Source organism: Gastrolobium bilobum, unplaced genomic scaffold (genome assembly GCF_033153095.1).
Source record: "Gastrolobium bilobum isolate Gb01-03AN ecotype WA unplaced genomic scaffold, APGP_CSIRO_Gbil_v1 utg7782, whole genome shotgun sequence".
In the NCBI taxonomy this organism is placed as follows: domain Eukaryota; kingdom Viridiplantae; phylum Streptophyta; class Magnoliopsida; order Fabales; family Fabaceae; genus Gastrolobium; species Gastrolobium bilobum.
In genome coordinates, this window is record NW_026899380.1 from 283,649 (window position 1) to 299,191 (window position 15,543).

The following is a 15,543-nucleotide window of genomic DNA, read 5'->3' on the forward strand; positions in this document are numbered from 1 at the left end:
TTATTTTCTCTCCACCCCCCTTATTTCCCGTTTCGTACAAACGAACACCTCTTTCTCACTTTCTCTCTCAGACACCGCGCAAAAATGATGAGAGAACTTTTCAATCTTCGTTTCCTTTTCTGAGCCTGTAAGGTACGTCTTCTCCATTGTCATTTACCATCTCCCCCTTCGTTTTCCTTTCTTTTCTATATCGATATCGATATCGATATAGAATTCTCCTTGTCTGAATCTGCTGTTGGATCGGTTAAACCGAACGTAATTAGATATTCACGCATCGTTGATTTTCAAATGTGTTAACGTGATTAATCAGTTGTCTTATAAACGATTGATTTTGTGTGTTGGTTCAGTGTTCTTCCAAGTGTTTGCTATTTTTCTCCAACCGCGTTGAACAATGTCTAGTTTTGTTGGTGTCCTTGTTTCTGATCAATGGCTTCAGAGCCAGTTCACTCAAGTCGAACTTCGAACCCTTAAATCCAAAGTAAGTTTCTTCCTTTTGTATTTTTTTCTTGAACATGAGAATCTCCTCTTGAAACATCCATCGAATGAATGTGTTTATGTTCTTTCTAGTATGTATCGGAAAGGACTCAATCAGGACGTGTTACTGTGCAAAATTTGCCATCTGTTTTTAAGAAATTAAAGGCTTTCTCTGAACTGTTTAACGAGGATGAGATTAAGGATATCATGGCAGAGTCGTATCAGAACATGGATGAAGAAATTGACTTTGAATCCTTCCTTAGGGTGAGTTCTTTTTCTTTTTTCTTTTTTCTTGAAAAGTTTTGGCATTTGGTTTCTGTTCCCATATGTTAATGTCTTTCTTATATAATTGTTCCATGTTGTTGGAATGACCTGTTTATTGCTTTCCTAAAGAAATAATCATAAAACAAACTGTGCACACAAGACTGTCATTTGAGCATGCACACAAGACTGTCATTTGAGCATGCACACAAGACTGTCATTTGATGCTCAAAATGCCTTGAGTGTTCACATATATGCACCTGACATGAAAGTGCGCTTTTGTTTGTGTTTTGAATGTCTGAGTGGGCAGATATATCTAGTTTATTTGTAAGTACTTTTGTAGGTATTACATTATTTATACTGGACCTAGCAGCTTATGCAGTGACATTGAATGGCAGGCACATTTGAATTTGCAAGCCCGAGCAACGGCAAAAGATGGTGGTTCAAAAAGTTCTTCTTCATTTTTGAAGGCGGCTACAACAACTGTTCATCATGCTATTAATGAATCAGAGAAAGCTTCTTATGTTGCACATATTAACAGCTATTTAGCTGAAGATAAATTCATGAAGCAGTTTCTTCCTATTGATCCATTGACAGATGCGTTGTTTGATCTTGCAAAAGATGGAGTTCTTCTCTGGTAGATGCTCAGGACCCTACATGATCTCAAATTTTTCTTACTTTAAATATTTTTAATAAATTTGTAACCATATTTCTCCCTGAAGTTTGGATTTGTTGTTTACTTTACTGCTGCAGCAAGCTTATTAATGTCGCTGTTCCTGGGACCATAGATGAGCGAGCTATTAACACAAAACGGGTTCTTAATCCATGGGAAAGGAATGAGAACCACACCCTTGGCCTCAATTCAGCAAAGGCTATTGGTTGCACAGTGGTTAATATTGGTACACAGGATTTAGTCGAAGGAAGAGTAGGTTCAATCTTCTCTTCTCTCTTTCCAATTTCATTTTTCTGATTCAACAGACTATAACTCTTTTTCTTTTCTTTTTTTCCTATTTGGTTATTTGTAGCCATATTTGATACTTGGTCTGATTTCACAAATAATCAAGGTAGACTACTGAAACCTATCCCATTTTTACTTGCATAGTATGGAGAGCTCAGAAGAGGAGATTGACACCATTATGAGTTTAATTATTTATTGGTAAGACTTGAAATTTTAATAATGCTTATGCTGTCTCTTGTGTTTGTTTGTCTTTTCATTATGGTGGCAACATTAGATTCAATTGTTAGCTGATCTCAATCTGAAGAAAACTCCTCAACTTTTGGAACTAGTGGATGATGACAAGGTGATATATTGAATAATATTGCTTTATTTTTAATTTACAATTGCTATGGCTTTCTTTCCTTTACATATGTCATAACTACAATTGAAATAAGCTGCTTTATTATATTTTAACATACTGGCAGGATGTGGAGGAGCTTATCAGTTTACCACCTGAAAAGGTTTTATTGAAATGGATGAATTTCCACTTGAAGAAAGCTGGATATGAGAAAACAGTTACAAACTTCTCTTCTGATGTAAAGGTGAGGGGAATTCTTACTATTTTTGTATGCTGGAATGCTGGATTATACACCTTGTGACAGAAAAAGATAAGGTGGGCGTGGATGAAATATTGAGCTAGTATTCTTTATTAACACCTTTTGTTCTGACCCACTATCGCCTACATTTTTGAGTCCTACTCTAAATTGGTAAAGAAAGTATGGACCTTCTTGTAATTTTCTGTTGGCTTTGACAATCATCTAGTAGCTTTCAAGCAAAGACTCACTAATACTATGTTGTCCTACACCATGCTAATTGCTGAATCATTGTGTGGCTAGCTTTTCAAGTGCATGGAAGATGTTTTGATAAACATAAACAGATATAATATGATCCTAATTTGCACAAATCTATCATATGTACAATGTCTTCTTTTGCAGGATGGAGAGGCTTATGCTTACTTGCTTAATACTCTTGCTCCGGAAGTCTCAGGCCCATCTGCCTTGGTCACAAGTGATCCCACAGAAAGAGCAAACATGGTTCTTGAGCAGGCAGAGAAATTAGATTGCAAGAGATATCTCACTCCAAAGGACATAGTGGAGGGGTCGCCTAATCTTAATCTTGCATTTGTTGCTCAAATATTTCAGCATAGGTATGGAATATGCAAATGATTTCATTCTAAATTGATACTGTAAGAATATTTTGGGATATGCTTCCAAGAACCCATGCTGTTTTTTTGCCTTTATTCAAATAGGGATGGGGTAGCTCCTATATTATGGAAAGTAACATTATCACGGTAGCTTATGTATTTTACTTGTACGATTATCCTTAAATAGACCACTGAGTATCAGGTTCATTATATCTAATGAAATATGAATATATAATAATTTAGATTGATCATTCTTTTGATTCTTTCTACTAGAGCTTTCCCTTGAGAAAGCAAATTAATGGATGGGGGAGATAATATGTGGTACGTTATGGGTCTTCTAATTGATTCATTTGTTAGGGACAAAAATGCAGGGTTAGTGAAAGTTATTGAGTTAGAAAATGTACGTGGTACATGATGGTTCTCTAGCTGATTCAAATTATGAGTTAGTTTTATAAATCCAAAATTCTTTGGTTCTTGTACTTTTGTAGGAATGGCCTTACAGTTGACAGCAAGAAAATGTCCTTTGCTGAGATGATGACTGATGATGCACAGACATCTCGGGAAGAAAGATGCTTCAGACTGTGGATTAACAGTCTTGGAATTGCTACTTATGTCAATAATGTTTTTGAGGATGTCAGAAATGGGTAAGCTTTCCACTGTTCAGTTGGTTCATCATCTGCTTCTTCCTTTTTCTTATCATTTTGTTCGGCACTTACGTCTTTTAAAAAAATTTCCTTGACCTTAACTACCAGTTATGATTCTCCTTATTTCCTTTTCTGCAGATGGGTTCTATTAGAAGTTCTTGATAAGGTTTCACCTGGATCTGTCAATTGGAAGGTGGCGACAAAGCCTCCTATAAAGATGCCATTTCGAAAAGTTGAGAACTGCAACCAAGTTATAAAGATTGGGAAGGACCTTAACTTTTCCTTAGTGAATGTCGCTGGTAATGATATTGTACAAGGGAATAAGAAGCTCTTACTAGGTGAGTTTCAATTTTCTTAAGCATTGTGGTGTGTTGAAATTATAGGAATTTAGGTATAGAAGGAGGAAGATTAATACTTAGAATAAAATTTTAATGATATTGTTGTGAAGAATGTGATGTGAAGTGATATAAAAGACAAAGCAATAATCCGTATTTATACTAAATAGGGAACTCCTAAAATAAGGAAACAAATCATAAAATATAAGGACATGGGGAAGATACTTTAAACTATATTAAGATGTAATCTTATGATTATAGGATATCTTGAAGATATTTTGGATATTCTAACAAGAAAGAGGTGGCTAGGGTTAGCTTGCATTTGACAAAATTTGACGGGACCAGACCGCATCTGGGACAAGGATTGACGAGGCCGGGCTGCAACTGGGACAAGGTCCAATGGGGCCAGGCTACATTTATCCTTGATACCATGTCATGAACCAACTTTCCCAAAAACTTAAGTTATTGGGTGAAGGCACATAAATGGTTTTATTATATCAACATATTTATATAATATCTAACATGATGATTTGTTATTTATGGTGAAGTTGATATATTTGTGTGGTGGGTTCCTCATAAACACATTTTTTTATGATGTCACTTTCTCTTTTTAGTTCAATCTGCCAACTGAAGATAACCAATAGGCAAGATATGTTATTGTGATTTGTTCCTGAGGAAAATTAATAATTGTTCCCGAATATTGTAGAATGGGATATTTGAACTCATATCTATGGTTTAGAACGGGATGGAACATATGAGTTCTATTCTACATTATTGGGTGCATTTTAAAGAATAAAACACATAAGGACATGGGATTAAAAAGTGATACATTTTGGTTCTACTAAAAGTGGTGGAACCAAGGAGAACAGAACATAACTTATGAGTTCCATTATATGATTGATGCAATTTAAAATAGATCACAACAAGACATGGGAATAAAAAGTGATACACTTTGGTTTCACCAGAAGAGGTGGAACTGAAGAGAATAGAACACTACAAAACATTCCATTCTGTTCTACCCATGCATCAAATTCTACCTATATATCCATCCGTATATTAGAATAGGCACCCATGAATGAGTGTAAAAAGAAATTTTAATTTTCTGCAAAAAGCATAAGAGAAATTCTAATTTTATTTAACTCAATGATAGAATGACAATTTTATCTCTTTATAAATCTAAACACCAGATGAAGATTGAATTTAAAGTGCAATATATAAAAACAGTTTGAAAAAAGGTTTCATAAAGTAGGAACTGGGGTGACTGGTGTAAGTTGTATATTATTGTGATGGATTTGAAATGAGAATGTTCTCCTCTCTTTTTACCTGTAGTACAAATAGAAAAGAAAAATAAAAACTGAACTTTTAGGAAAAGTTAAAATTGAAGACGAGATTGTAGATTTTTCTTTCTATAATAGTATTAATATTAATATTAGACTATTTGTGAGATATAATGGTTTGGATTGGCTCTTCTCACTCTAATAAACTAGTACCCTTACGATGAGTCTCACTGTTCCCAAAATCAGAATTTGTTCTGTGTGTATATTCTGATATTGGTACACTTAATGAATTTTTAAGTTGGTTACTATACTACTGAGTGACCGCCATGAACATCTGGCTAACTGGTTTAGTAGCAGGGAGCAGGTCATTTGCGTGTTACCATTAGTAGTGGGTGCTTTTGTTTGATTCTTAAAACTTTCCCTTGAGAAATTTTTATAGTAATGAGATGGAGGACTTGTTAGTGAACATGGTGCATGATGGATCTCTACTCTCTAGTAGATTCATTTGTTAGGATCAAGTGTATAGGGTTAATGAAAGTTATTAAGTTAGACCAAATTCATTAGCATAGCTATATTAAAATCAGAAGGCTCTAATTCTCAAGCAAGTTTCAAAACTATAAAATGTTTTTTCAAACTGAAGAAGTTGTATTCGTCATGTCTGCTCTTTGTGCCACAGCATTTTTGTGGCAGCTGATGAGGTTTACTATGCTTCAACTTCTGAAAAACTTGAGATCACACTCCCAAGGTAAAGAGATTACTGATGCTGATATTCTAAACTGGGCGAACAATAGAGTGAAGAGAGCAGGAAGAACTTCCCAAATCGACAGTTTCAAGGTAATCAAGCAGACAATAACCAGTATGAGTCATCAATATTTTAACATGTATGTACATGATTTTAAGGTGGCTCCAAAAAAGTTTGAAATTATAATCCAACTATTGAGAATTTTGTATATGTGTGTGTGTTTGTGTATACCTTTCTTGCTACTCTTTATTTTCCTTTTATCTAAAACAGTTGTTAGTCTTAGACATCTGTGCTGCTCATGTTGGGAGAGAAGTGACTCGTGTATGATATCAGTATTACTAAAAGTAATTTAATTTAAAGCTTTACAGAGGACTGTTCAATTTTACTCCAAGGGACAGTGTACATAATGATTGCCTTGATGTTGGACTACAACACATTTTTTTTTATTTTTTTTTCTTCTTTTTCAGGATAAGAATCTTTCCGGTGGCATTTTCTTCCTCGAGCTTTTGAGTGCTGTGGAGCCAAGGGTGGTCAACTGGAGTCTTGTTACGAAAGGGGAGACTGGTATGTCAGCTTTGCCACATGGTCAAGAAATTGAGGCTATCTCGAATTCAGCTTGTAGCTCTTTAATTTCTTATCAAGCATTATATTTCACATTGATGTGATGTGAATGCATTATCTTGCGAGCAACAATTGAAATGTTAAGGTTATGCTGTTATACGAATTGCAGATGAAGATAAGAAGTTGAATGCCACATATATAATCAGTGTGGCCCGAAAACTTGGGTGTTCCATTTTCCTGTTACCTGAGGACATAATTGAGGTAAGATCATCAATGTTAAATATAATTTTAACAGCAACTTTGCCTGTGGTCTATGAAAAATCAATTTTCCTGAACTTGTCCAGTTTGGTGAATGTTGACTGAATTGGTTGCAGTTTGTCTCCAATATATCATGGGATTAGAAATAGATGGTTTCCGAAATTTTAAATTGGAATGGTATGTTTCAACAATTGGTCTGGTGGATATAATAATGAGCTCGTGTCATCATTCAACATAATATCTAGATATATATATATGTAAAACCATTTTGGGTTCTAATACCTAAACATAGGGGAGGGATCTTTTGACTCTAGAGTAAGACTTACAACTCTTACTCCTCATCTCAACCGTTGATTTCCGTCCATCTAATGGTTATTATTTATTTATATATATAATTAATTACTTGTTATAGATAACCGTTAGATGGACGGAAATCAACGGTTGAGATGAGGAGTAAGAGTTGTAAGTCTTACTCTAGAGTCAAAAGATCCCTCCCCCCTAAACATATCTGTTAAGTGTTAATAATTGAGCTTCTTGCCCATAGTTCACTAATTCTTTTCAAAATAGACCACCAGTCAATGTCACATAAATTGTATATTAATGCTTACCTAGATTCCGTCAGACTTTTATCTGTCCTTTGTTGGACTGAGAAATTTTATTTGTCTGGCTTTAGCTTATTTTGCATTTAACCTTGACAGGTCAACCAGAAGATGATGCTTATTTTAGCGGCTAGCATCATGTATTGGAGCCTTCAGCAACCTGAAGAAAACGTCACCCCAGAAGCAGCATCACCTGTAGCTTCAGTTGAGGGTGAAAACGAAACAGATGTAGTTAATGAGGTATCCAATTTAGCCATTGATGATACTGCTGCAGAGAATGCCAGCTCTTCTTAAGTAGGAGATGTGGAAACCTCTGCTTACATTAAAAAAGAGTTAGCCGGTCAAAAGGTTGAAGGGAACCACAGTCAATAGATAATGAGGAAAACAAATACATTTTTGTTTATAGAACAAAAGGAAGATGCCAACCTCTTGGTGCAAAGAGCTTATTGTTATCGAAAACTACACAGAATAGAAGGGACTTGTAAATTTTTTCTTTTAGAATTTTTTGTACTTAGGTATATTCTTTGATGAAAATCGCATGCAATATTTCCCAATAATGAGATGGGAGGAACTAGGAAGGCATCATTTTATTTTCCGTCTGATAGCTAAGATTACTCTTAATGCGTGCATTCAGACGTGGATTGAAGTGGCTGAACAGAACCAGTGATTATTATGCACTTCATTTTAGTTAGTTGCCTTTATATATCAGATCTGGGATTCAAGTATAATGCAGATCTGGCTTTTCTATTTTAACACTAGATAATCTATTCCCGAACCTTTCTGTTTTCGTTTAAATGCAAATTTATTCGTGTTCTTTTTTTATCTGGGTTCTCAATATTGCCAACAATAGTAAACCTAGGCATCTACTTGTTTAAAACAAAAAAAATGAAGTTTCCGTTTGATATAATCCATATAAATATTAAAGGAAAATATTATTTTTCTTTCATATAAAATAACTTGTCTCATGTTCTCTTATTTCGATTTTTGCACTTCATTTTTTTTTTTCTTATAATGGTGGGATTCACTCATTTCTCTCTACAACATAAGATAATTATCTTATGTGAAATGAGACTAATAAAGCTCAATATTAAAACTCATGTTAATTTTTAATTGTCTTGTAGTGAGTTGTATATAATCTAGTAATTTTACATATTTGTTATCTTTTTGTAGTTTGTGTGGAATTAATCTTATCGTAGTTAAATATTAACGTTCAAAAATTGAATACAAAAGAAAATGTGATATGTAAGAAAAAGCCTCGTCTTGAATTAATGAGTAAAACTATTTTTTATTCTACTATTTACTGCAAGTCCGGGTTATGTGGTGCTTAGTCGTTATCTTGCTCATAAATAGCATCAATATAACAAACAATAAAAAATAAGTAACACCAAAACCGTTTTCATAATTCTGAAATCGAAGGTCTAATTTTGGAAGGCATAATTGCTGAGTGCTGACCTTCATATCTAATTCAACCATGGTCGGAACATGCTCCCCTGCTCTTCAAGAATAGCTGGTCCTTCTTTAACCGTCTTCTAAACAAGTAGTTTCGATTAACAACTTAACAACAGCTGGAACCTCTACTTCAATATAAAATTGTCTTAAAAGAATTGAAGAAATTAGAAAAAGTCAATAGAAGGCCAAACGATACAACAGACGTTCTATATAGAGAAATGCTTATGTTAATGGTGTGCAGAAATATGTAATACATTCAGACTTCAAGTGGATTTAGCAACTTACATTGGTCTCGATAGTTCAATTGTATCTCATCCGAGTCTGACATGAATAAAAATACCAAAATAGGACATTACTGATAAACTTCACCTTCTTATTGGTGATACTGCAAAAAAATCTGTATTGTTGGTTTGGGTGATATCAGTGAAAACATAAAATTACATCCAATCACAGAAAATTAAATTGTGCAAAGCATACAAATTGCAGAAAATCAAATCCTAGCCCATTATTGAATATTGTGTCTTAAAAGACAATTTTGCCCCTTTAACGATGTTTAAGGATAGCCTCCCAAGATAGAACGAGTTAATTTTGTTTCGGCGATTACACAACCAGAAGAAACAACACCGACGTACACAATGAACGCTGATCAATCACATAGAATAAATGCAAAAGATTTCAAAACATTATTTTTTTTACTGAGTTTCGGTATATGAGAGAAATCAAAAAAGTCTCTATTTTTTTTTTTGATTTCCTTCCATATTTATAAACCATGATTGGTCACGATGAATGGAGCCTATTGGCGGTGAAGAGTCGTGCTTATTCGGCATTGAAAAGTCATATTTGTTCACCCGTGAATAGTTATATCTGTTCAACAATCAAAAGACACGTATATTCACACCAACTTCTTATTTATAACATTTGAATTCTATAAGAATTCCAACAAAGAACGAATTACCTCTATTTTTGTGGTAGTACATCCACATTAAATAGCTCAATCGAATTCAACCTATGTCTGGCCAATTGCACTAGAATAGAAGAATGCAAATGCAATGGGAAAATGCTTTAAAAATCCTGATTCTCTCTATATTTTTAGGAAACATAATGTCACAATTCAAAAGCACTTATTTATCGACAAAACAACACATTCGTTCGACACGAAAAGACACATCTGTTTGAGACAAAAAGACATACATTTTCAAGTCAAACTTCTTATTCATAAAAAAAGTTAAGTGCACATTTTTCAATTTTTATTAGGATCTTTATTTAATATTATTTTGTTTTAATTCATTTTGTTTAGATTTTGAATGACTTTGGCTTCTTTAAATTCGATTTGAATTTTCAAGTGTAATTTAAAAAAATTGAATTAAATCGGGAGATATCTTGGATGTAAAAGGATTTTAAAATCCTAAAACCTTATTTAAATGTAAAAAATTTGAGATTTAAAGTTTAAACATCATTTTGAGATTTTTAAACATCCTTTTCCAGTATGACAATAGCGTGGTGTTCCAATTGACTATTTACAACCTAACCCCCTTTGTTAATCCTTGCTACCGTCAATATTGAGCACAGTTACTGAACCGATGTTGAACCAAACACATCACCATTCCGAGAACCGCCATACATTATAATTGGAAACCACCATACCCCATAAACAGATAATTAACGAATTAGCTTTACATAGTCAAACTCCACCCAGAAATATTCATCTTCACCTAAACTGGTTCCATATCATTGTAATAAATCTATTGTAAATTAGCCCTATCGGGAGATGAAAAGTTGGTATCAAGTTACAATTGTAGATTCTCAAACTCTAGACATTTATTATTATTATTATTATTATTTGCTAAACACCTATAATTCTAAAATTTATCTAAACAAGATATTTTACAAATAAAGAAAACTTAATTATTAAAACAATTAAATTATCAAAAAAATTAAATTTCCTAGAATTTAAAATTCTTCATCAAAACCACAACAGGCTAAAATGCCTTGGTATATCAAGACATGCATGCATGGGGCATGCTTAAGAAAGTAAATCCACGACAGACAAATAACACAATGCTCAAAATTTGACATTGATGCACATTGTAACATTAATTAATAGTTTAGATATGTCCATATTCAAATTTACACCGATCACCTACAAACAACAACCGGGTTCATGTCATGCCCCGAGAAGCATAAATTCTGCATTCTGCTAGTGGCAGCAAACTACCGTACTAGGACGGTTCAACATTTCAGATTAAATTAGCAAATCAATGCACCCCAAAAGAAAAAAAAAATCAAAAATCAAAAATTTAGACAAAGCAAATGCTAATTGCCATCCATTTTAAGGGAATTTAGCCGTCTGATCCTCTGATCAAGCTCCTTCATGACTTCAGGTTCCTGTTTCTTCCTTTGCTTTGATATGGTATTGGTTGTCATAGAACCTATCTTATCAAATGCCACCTGCAAACACAAACGATAGTTAATGAAAGCTCTAAAACCGCTTCACCATAAGAGGAGAAGCATAGTAGAGACTTTTTTCTTCCCCCAACCCCAACTATCCACCCTTAAGTGAGAAACTTGTTTATAGGCTTTCTTCTTGAAATTACAGGAACTGGAACTATTGTAGTACCTTGAAGAAAACATGAAAGGATGATAACAAGAAAACCATGAAGTATAGTCAACTGATTCAAAGGAAAAATAATAGATAAAGATAGGAAATAGTGGAATTTGTCTTACTGTCAACAAATCATCTGGATCAAATAGGTGATGAGTGGTCATCTGCAGAACATTGATTACTTCACCAACATGATGGGTTAGAAGTAACTGATCTTCCTTCATCTGCAATTGGAGGTGACAACTGTTGAAACATCCCTTCCGTCATAGCATAATCTTCTATGTTTTTGTGTGTGTTGATCAAAAACCAAGAAAGAACAAAAAGGCTAGAGTAGTGGTACCTTAAAGATTGCCAAGGCCACGTTAAATATAACCTTAGCCCCCTCATAGAAAATAACATCCCAAACTCTCAGAGTTGTCTGATTCATGTAAGAAGTATTAGTACGGGGAACAACTGAACATTTCAATGTATTAATTTATTGTAGCATTATTCTAACCTCGGAAGGAAGGCTCTTTGAAAAGAGGCAAAGGAACCACTCAGTGGTAACAAGGGAAACATCAAATTCCAAGGCTTCCAAATGAGTCGCAATTCTGCATTTTCATTTCTACAATTTTCAGTAAGATACTAAGAATCAAACATATGATACACAGTGAACACATCAAATTAAAATACCTTGGGCACTTTTTAGCAATTAAATCTTTAAACACTCTTTGTTCAACATGGCATCCTGATAGGTTGTTTGTGTAACAGTCACTAACCAGGACATTTTCCAACAGAACAGCAAGCATCCAAAATGCTTCTTCTTCCGTCTTCATGACAAGCAACAACAATGCTGCAACGTAATTTAATCCCTGTAGCAATAATGTTGTAGAGTCAATAATAAAAATAGAATATGTTCTCAGGTATGCATTTAATTTAATTTTTTTAATCAAACTAAACCAAACACTATTGACTACTTTAATTTTAACTAATAAAGGAACTATGCAGTGCCCTATTATACCAAAAAAATTTAGAACATAAAATATAATAGCTGAAACAATTGATAAAAGCAAATACAGGAGCGCAATAGATTTTGTCAGTGACATATTTAGTTTAATCAAATGTAGGTAGAACACAGAAACTAATCCATACTTTAGTCGCACAATGTTGTTAATCAGTTAGAAGAGTCAGGGTCTGGTGGAAATAAGAGTATAAGCAACATCAATATTACTAATTGATAAAGATTCAACATCTAATCCCAGGAAAAAAGAACAGAACAAGCATTGATTAAATGAAATAGGAAGCCACACAAAAGATATTTTCTCTTCAAATACCTGATGAGACATTCAGTAGTATCTAAGTTCAAGTTATCAGAAGTCAGAGTATTGTCTTTCTCGGACTTAGCAGGGAAAAATAAACTTCAGAAAAGGAATGAGAATACAGCAAGCCTACCTGACAATACCCAACATCAGAATCACGGAAAGAATAAGCAACAAGAACACGCCTAAGAGCAGCATGCCCCTCAGGAGTGTCCAACCACGGATGACCAGGGAAAGTTCGTGGTAGGTCCTGTAAATATGCTTACAGATTGATTAGAAACAGAATAAATATAATGAGCATTGTAACAATGTGGACAAGTTCAAATTATTCTGAAACAAACATCAATAACCAATAACCATCATAAGGATCACATTAAACACCCTGATAGCAGTCGCTTTTCCAAACCCAGAAAGTTCATATTGTTGGATGAGTAGATAAATAACATCACATCCCAAACAGTCAAGATATAAAAGCCTAAACAAAGTTGATCCCGATCTTTAATCTTTACTGAGGACCACACAAACTCCTATCGCTTTCTGATCAGCATCTCATAGCTACATTTTTCCTCAGCTAAAATTCTTAGTTTCATATACCACCATGAACTTTTAAATTATCTATATGATCTAAGGATAACGGATCACATAATTACGAAGGTTATAAATATAGGGCTTATAAATCTTTAACTCTTATGGATCTCTCTTAACTCTCATTATCATCCACAAATAATAAATTTTGCTCATTGGGAAAGAAATAATGAAAGACCACTCACGATCACCCATCAAAATCTGCTGCAAGATATGTCTGAAAATCTTTTCACAAGACACAATATAAAGTCTAGACAATGCAATTCCTCCATCGAATTTAATTGAAAATGATCAACGCATCTGCAAATAATAATCAAATAAAAGGAAACCAAACAAGACAGAAGGGTGATGCCCACAAATCAAATTGAGAAACATGTGATCAAAACCAAACCCAATTGTGTGATTATCATTAAAAAAAAAAAAAAGGTTGAAGAACTCACATGATCTATCTGTCGGGTAGCAGAGGTGACCTTCCCTTCCACTGCTTTTGTCAAATCATCATAATAACTCTCAGGCACCGTGGACTTTTTCTTGGCTGCCCCTGACAATGAAAACCAAACCTTAGGCCTAAGAACTGGGGGTATCCCCTTCCTGATTAACTTCTTCAAAGTGATAGCATTAGCCAGCGCTGAGAATTTCAAGGAAGATTTAAGGGCACTGCCTTCCCCTATGGTAGTGTGCAAATACCAATTTGCACCTTTGCTGGCCTCCAATGCCCACCAAACTCGACCCTGTTGCCTCACCTTCTCCCTAACCTCATTCAACACATTCGCATCATCCACATTCCCTTCCACCGTGAACCCATAAAGGTCTTGGAATTTCACAGTCAGATTTGCTCTTCTGGAATGGATGCTGGGCCTCAAAATTGCTGCTTGAGATTGGTATTCGAAGGCAAGGTCTATTTTACTCTTGGTCCCGTACATTTTTTTTTTCTTGTGTCAGATCAAGAAAAAGATGGACACAAAGGGGCTAAGGTTTTGATACAAGATTGTCTTTTGATTATAAAAGGAAGGACCTTGTCAAATAAGAAAAATATCCCACTAGTCTGAAACCGTGAAATGGTCCATTTTGAGGACCTCGATGCTTAAGATTAGGTGAGGAGAGGCTGCAAAATTGGGGGAAAATAAAAATATAAAAAAGGGTGTAACAAGATTTAATGCAACAAGGGTAGGGATTCAAAATTTATAACAAAAAAAGAAAACTTTACATTTTGGGAAGCCATGAAAGATCCCTTCTGCAACAACGGAAAGCTTGAATTGAGCTCAAATCTCTCGAACGACTGAGCTTGTCTATTGAAGACAACAAATTATGTATGAATTGTGAACAGAAAACAAAAAAAGGTTGAATATTCAGGTACAGAGATAAGACCCACGAAAAAATAAACAAAGGGTAAAGAAAATGGGAAAAAAGAGAAGAAAGGAAAAGAATAAAAAGGAAAAAAAAAACCCCAGAAAAAACAGATCTTTTAATATCAATGTAATAAATTCTTCCTAAAATGGTTAATGAGAGTAATCTATCCAACAAAAGAATGGGCTATAAGAGAGAGATGGTAGAGAAAAAGAAGAGAGGGACAAGAATAAAGCCCTGGAATTTAGGGAAAATAAAAAGCATAGAAATACTGTAAAAACAGAACGTAGAAATAGGTGATGTGATCTGAGCTGGTGGGTGGCTTTCGCTCTGCTACAAACGCTGTCGCAGTTTCTGTGGTTTCGTTTTTCTTCTAGCAAATTTAAATTTCATCTTTACATAGATTCAAAAGATATTATTTTAAGACGAAATTAAGATATTTTATAATTATAAATTATTTTAAGATTATAATAATTTTTTTTATTATAATTTTTTGATTTTTGAACTCAAAATGATATTATTTTAACAATAAATATAGATAATTTATTTATATTAATTATAAAAATATTAAAGCGTCGATTAAAATGCATAATTGGTGGAAAAGCCTTGAAGATGTTAAATGTCCGAAATGCACTTTTTATATTTCTAATTTTCAATCAAATATAATATAGCATTGTCTATTTATTTATTTATTGCCAAAATAACCTAAAAAGAAATGATATTCACTGCGAATGACATACAGAATCACAGATCCTGCACATATTTCACAATGAGAATAATTATTTGGATTGTTTCTATTCATTAACAATATTTATTATGCACAATATCACCTCAAATTGGAAGAAGGAAATATGTTTTACATTTGAATCGGGAGTATATATGAATAAATTTTCAAATAAGATTTAAGTGGGATTCAAGCAGGTATTGAGATATATGATTATATATGAAAGGATTAACATAATCTGGAGTT

General features: G+C 33.9%; 2 protein-coding genes across 3 annotated transcripts; one reads left to right on the forward strand and one right to left on the reverse strand.

The window, feature by feature from the left end:
- Positions 1-8,062, forward strand: LOC133290066 (fimbrin-5). 2 transcript variants are annotated; one of them, XM_061488121.1, is made up of 15 exons: positions 1-132; positions 348-478; positions 568-738; positions 1,134-1,372; positions 1,489-1,660; positions 1,761-1,799; positions 1,968-2,036; positions 2,158-2,274; positions 2,668-2,879; positions 3,365-3,520; positions 3,659-3,858; positions 5,809-5,966; positions 6,342-6,438; positions 6,605-6,696; positions 7,392-8,062. In XM_061488121.1, exons 2-15 carry the CDS (start codon positions 392-394, stop codon positions 7,584-7,586), a joined length of 2,004 nt encoding a protein of 667 aa, XP_061344105.1. In that variant the 5' UTR covers positions 1-132; positions 348-391; the 3' UTR covers positions 7,587-8,062. The 2 variants fall into 2 exon arrangements, with proteins under 2 accessions (XP_061344105.1, XP_061344104.1); XM_061488120.1 differs by having other exon boundaries at positions 7-127.
- A 2,765-nt stretch (positions 8,063-10,827) lies between these two features.
- LOC133290093 (uncharacterized) lies at positions 10,828-14,889 on the reverse strand. Its single transcript, XM_061488152.1, has 8 exons — positions 14,434-14,889; positions 13,667-14,331; positions 12,775-12,891; positions 12,016-12,194; positions 11,840-11,933; positions 11,684-11,761; positions 11,466-11,567; positions 10,828-11,189 (listed from the first exon to the last, which is right to left on the reverse strand). Exons 2-8 carry the CDS (start codon positions 14,147-14,149, stop codon positions 11,055-11,057), a joined length of 1,188 nt encoding a protein of 395 aa, XP_061344136.1. The 5' UTR covers positions 14,150-14,331; positions 14,434-14,889; the 3' UTR covers positions 10,828-11,054.
- Between the last annotated feature and the right edge of the window lie 654 nt (positions 14,890-15,543).